Source organism: Rhipicephalus sanguineus, chromosome 3 (assembly GCF_013339695.2).
Source record: "Rhipicephalus sanguineus isolate Rsan-2018 chromosome 3, BIME_Rsan_1.4, whole genome shotgun sequence".
NCBI classification, from domain to species: domain Eukaryota; kingdom Metazoa; phylum Arthropoda; class Arachnida; order Ixodida; family Ixodidae; genus Rhipicephalus; species Rhipicephalus sanguineus.
Window position 1 is genome coordinate 90,876,002 of NC_051178.1, and position 4,975 is coordinate 90,880,976.

At 44.1% G+C, this 4,975-nt stretch overlaps 1 protein-coding gene across 1 annotated transcript; it reads left to right on the forward strand.

Moving 5' to 3' along the window:
* Positions 1 to 1,100: 1,100 nt before the first annotated feature.
* On the forward strand, positions 1,101 to 3,741 carry LOC125757959 (uncharacterized). Its single transcript, XM_049414356.1, has 3 exons — positions 1,101 to 1,159; positions 3,018 to 3,160; positions 3,412 to 3,741. Exons 1-3 carry the CDS (start codon positions 1,108 to 1,110, stop codon positions 3,721 to 3,723), a joined length of 507 nt encoding a protein of 168 aa, XP_049270313.1. The 5' UTR covers positions 1,101 to 1,107; the 3' UTR covers positions 3,724 to 3,741.
* Positions 3,742 to 4,975: the final 1,234 nt, after the last annotated feature.

The following is a 4,975-nucleotide window of genomic DNA, read 5'->3' on the forward strand; positions in this document are numbered from 1 at the left end:
TAGGCTTGATCTAGGTGGTGCTAGGTTATTTCTATGTTGATTCTCAGATCAGAGAGGTTCGAGTTAAACCACACACAGTCACAGACACGACACGGTTGTCCAAACTCCAGAAACAGAACCTCGAGCTGAAACAAAGCGTTTGTACCTCTCATAATAGATCTACGGGCACGTCGTCGTTGGCCCTCCATCGCGTCGAGGAATTCTCGCAGCCGCCGTTGTCTTTACTCGTTCCCTACTATTCTCTCGTTGTACGTACTTCGGCGTCTTCGGCTCGCCGCCGTCGCTTCGCAGTCATTTGTTGGGCCAACTGTGGCCTTTTTTTTCCTTTTTAGTGGAACTTGCATTTAGTGCGATTGTCCCAATTTCTGTGGTACATACCCCTTTATGCACAGTTTTCTCGTAGGCAGCACAGTGACACATTGTTTGTTGGTTTGTCGCCTTTAGGAGACTGGCTCATACCCACGAGGGATTGGCTACACTGACATTTATAAAGAGAAATGTAAACACTATGAAACGTCAAAAAGAAATAAGAGCAAGACACGATGTAAATAAAAAGTGAAATAGTTAAGAAATTAAAAAAAAGCCACATACTCGTTTGATAACGATAGTTTTCTTCTTCATCTGTAGTGGGCCAGTGGTGAGTAGTGGGACTTACCGAATTTCTGTTGCGCATATCCTTCTTTGATGGTGATGATAGTTTTTTGGTACGGGGTGAACAAGGAACAATTTTACTGAACAGCTTCGCTCTTAAAACTTCATTCCTGAGGGGTATTTCGTATTATTTTGCTGGTGCTTTATGACCTACATTTCTACTGCTGTGATTAGGTAAGACCTATCGCGTTGAATACAGCGACACTAAATCTCATGCGCCCATGCTATTTCATCAACATTTCATCACACCATTTAATTGAATTTCGAGCAAGCTTGCATCATTGTTGAAGCAGAGCAGACGGCTGATGAAAAATTACATGTAATTTTTATTATACCTGCCCTTTGTGAAGTCTATTTTCACAGAATCAAATCCTTTGTCTCACTGCGGAACGTTTTCACAAGTCAGAAGTTCTCTCATGAACACTTACGATGTATTTATCTTTCAGAGACAGAAAAATGAAGGCAGCCATTGCTATCATTCTTGCTGTTTGCTTCGCTGCGGCAACATGTGAGTGCACGTGTATTATTTCTGAAATGGTCATTCGAAATGTAGAAGCTAGCAATAAAAAGAACTGCCTGTGTTATTGCATATACGTTGCAAATTAGAACACTAATTTTCAGCAATCGCAACAGAAGAATACAAACTTAAAACACAGTTCAATACAGTGTCTAAGCGATATTATTTTTGGCTGATAAATATGGCGCACCAATTGAATATCGAGTTCAAGAGTTGATTAAACATGTCTAGATTGTATGTCACAGGAGAGACAAATCATTCAGGCAATACAAATGTCCCACACTCTCTGCACTGCTACGGACAAGCAGTGGTAGATAAACGAATACGGCGGGGCGCTGTTTAAGTGGTGAACGTTGGTTCGTTTCCAGCACGCGGAGACTCACTTTTCGAATGGAGTGATTTGCAAAGTATCTTTGTAGCTAGAGAAAAGTGCACGTAAGGAAACCCCAGGTCATTTAAGAAACTGCGGAGTTCCACACTACGACGGATCCAACATTCATATGTGGTTTTGGCACGCGATAAATCAGATTTTACCTTCTTGTGCAATTCAATTATTATTGCGTTACCTACAGCGGTACGGATAATGGTTGGCAAATGCAGTTTTATTTGCCGATGAAACATAGTCCCTTACGGAACAAAAAGTGGTAGCGGAATTTCTTTGTAGCCAACCGTGCATTATTGGTCTGTGGTCATCCGGTTCGTCAAGCGGACTCTGCGTATTTTTTTTTCGCTCTCACAGCATAGTTTGACGACGTACTAACTGCACATTTGTTTAAAAGTCCCTTGATAAGTTGCGATGTGTCATCCGAGAAATCTGAGAATTTGTGATTTGGTTTGATAAATGTCTAATAAATATTCGTAATATCTGCTGTTTTACGTGCCCAAACCGCCATATGATTATGAGGCACGCCGTTCTGGAGGGTTCTGGAAATTTCGAACATCTGGTGTTCTTTGACGAGCACTGACAATGCACATACACGGGCCTCTACTGATTCGCCTCCACCCAGATGCGACCGACGCGGCCAGAAACTAAACCGCGACCTTCGGGTCAGCAGCCGAGAGCCATAACCACTGATCCCCCACGGCAGACGAAAAAACTCTAAATATTCATAATCTTGTTCATACTAAGTGCCCTTGCGTAAAAAGAACCATACGAATTGTATTAACAGGAGAACCTGATGCGCATACGGCGTGTTGTCGGCTTCCTTCACTGCTTGAGAAAGATAGTAATAATTGCTAAGGCTTGACGTGGCGAAATTACAATGTGATTATGAGGCACACCATAGTGAGGATTGCTGATTCGTTTCGACTTGCTGAGTTTATTTAATAACGCGCACTTAAATTTAGGCACACTGGTGTACTTCGCCCCTCCCCTCCCCGCCCTTATCGAATCGTAGCCGCCGTTGCCGCGAATTGAACCCGTGCCCTCACGCTTAGCAGCGCGACACTGCCTGAGAGAAACCTAGAGCACATTACTAAACAGGTGCAATGTTGCTTAACATAAATGGTTCGAAATAAGATTGTACTGCAGCCTCAATTTTTAAAACACACATCAGTTTTGTGCAGTTATTATATAAAGGTCAATAAATATGTTCTCAATGTTCTCAATAAATGTTCTCAATAAATTGTGTTTACGCGCCTAAGCGTGAAACATTTTAGCTCACTTGAAGTCCACATGTTAGTTCACTCCGCCATATTGAACGAATACAATGGGGAAGCAAATTCTACGAAAGGCACAGTCTTCATGTAGGTAATTGTTATTTTACGTCGCACCTCAACATCACGCTTAAAGTACCAACAAAGTAACACTGCTGCGCATTCCTAGCCAGGATTTCTGTGCTTCCTACAGGCTCGGCAAACGTGCTATCTCAGGAAAGCAAGCCAACAGTTGTTGTGGATGTCCAGGCCCAGAATCTTGGTAAAGAAACCTTGGACCTCGGAAATGTTCTCCTTGAAGTTGCTAAAAAACTTTCCAAGGACGAATCCAAGCAGGTAAGCTGGTTTGCCGGTAGGCATGTAATGCTTACACCTACTCTCGATTACGAGAGAGGAGGGAATTTTTTTTGCGGGTATCATACTAAATATTCCTAGAAAATACCCGGTGGAAACGTTAATTCACTGTTCTCGTCTTCCCTGACTACTAGGCTTTACTTACATGAAATATATATACCTAGGAGCTAGTGATTATAATGAAATGTCAAAAACTATATACTATGCGCTCAGCGGACGTTACGTCCATGCAGGATGACGAGTATTTCCTGAAGGACCTGTGGGTCAAGGCGACACAACACGTTGTGGAGGCTGTCAAGAAGATAAAGGACGTGATTCGTGGCACTGCAAAAGACATGAAGTCTACGATCAAGGAGGGTGCTGACAGGGCCAAGCAGAAGGCACAGGAAAAGGCTTTCGAAATTCTGGCCAAGATCATGGGCGATTCGATGGGCCTGTACGCTGCTGAAGACTCGCAGCTCGCTTTCCGCAAGGACGTTTGCGCGAAGCTTGACCGCGTCGGCAGGAGACTCGTCGCCGAGGGTGAGAAGCTCTCAAGGCATTGAAGGGAGTGGAAGATAACTTTGTAACAAATTTCCGGCACCAGTAAAATGTCAATAAATTATTCGCGATAATGGTGACTCTGGTCTTATTTTACTATGAATTAAGCATGAAGTTCTTCAATTCGACGTTTACTGCTCCCCGAAACCTCTTGTGAGTGTCTACTTCAAAGGCACACATAAAAACTATATTAGACGTTACAAACTCGTGTTGCAGAAAATGCGAATTTCTAAAACAAGATACACGCGAAATGCGCGCGTCTTTCTTCTAGTAGTCATAGTTTGTTATGTTTAAAATTTTGGAGGTGGACAAATGAATGGGAGTGCTAGATCACTGCTTGTTTGTCATTCTTGCCTAAAGGAGTCATGAACCACTTTTCCAAGTACTGATCTAATGACCTCATTATCGGAGTTTACTGCCTCCCGAATCGATTGCCGCAAAGACCTCGAATTCTTCAAGAGCGTGTGGAGTTATGGGGGTTTGGCGCACGCTCTCAGCGCTTCCTTTCTTTTCTCGTCTCGACGAGCGCACTGGAAGCTACACAGGGAGGGATGGCACGGGGGAAAGAAGTGGAGTCAGCGCGCGTCATGAAATGCGATCGCTCTCCCGTTGTAATTTGCCTGCGAGAGTGTGGCTACCGTGTAAAGTTAGCGAGACTGAGGAGTGCGGCGCTGGCAAGTGACGGCACCCCGTGGCAACAAGCGCATCTGATCCAAACGCGTCTCTCGATTTATGTCGGCTATCGGTCAATGGGGATGCTATGTCTTTTGCGGAGAAACAGATACCCGACGTCAACTGACAGGCACCCCGCCAACCGACGAGAGTAGGAACAGGCCTCTGTTTGAAAAGAGGGCGCCTGAGAAAACAGGAACTTCGCACTCCGCTTGTAGCTTTTACGCTGCGCGCACAACTTCAATATTCGGGTGAGGAGTTCATAGCCGTGTCAGCTTTCCGCAGGGTGTGTTTATTGAACAAACCCAAGAAGTGCTTCATGACTCCTTTAATGTATGGCACAATGTGATGTAGGCGCATCCGAAAATTCGTCTTTAAGTAAAAGTGACTTTAAGGTTAAGAGAAGTTAGCTTGTGGTAATGACAATACATTGCGCGCACAAAGTGAACGAAACAAAGACTGCATAATTCAGGCTAGGTGTGAAACCCAGCTTCATATGACGCTTTCGCGTTACGGCGTTTCAGCGCCCATGTGAGCTTAATTTATTACTCTTGCTAACTGCTATTCTTTATTTCTCATCTGCCC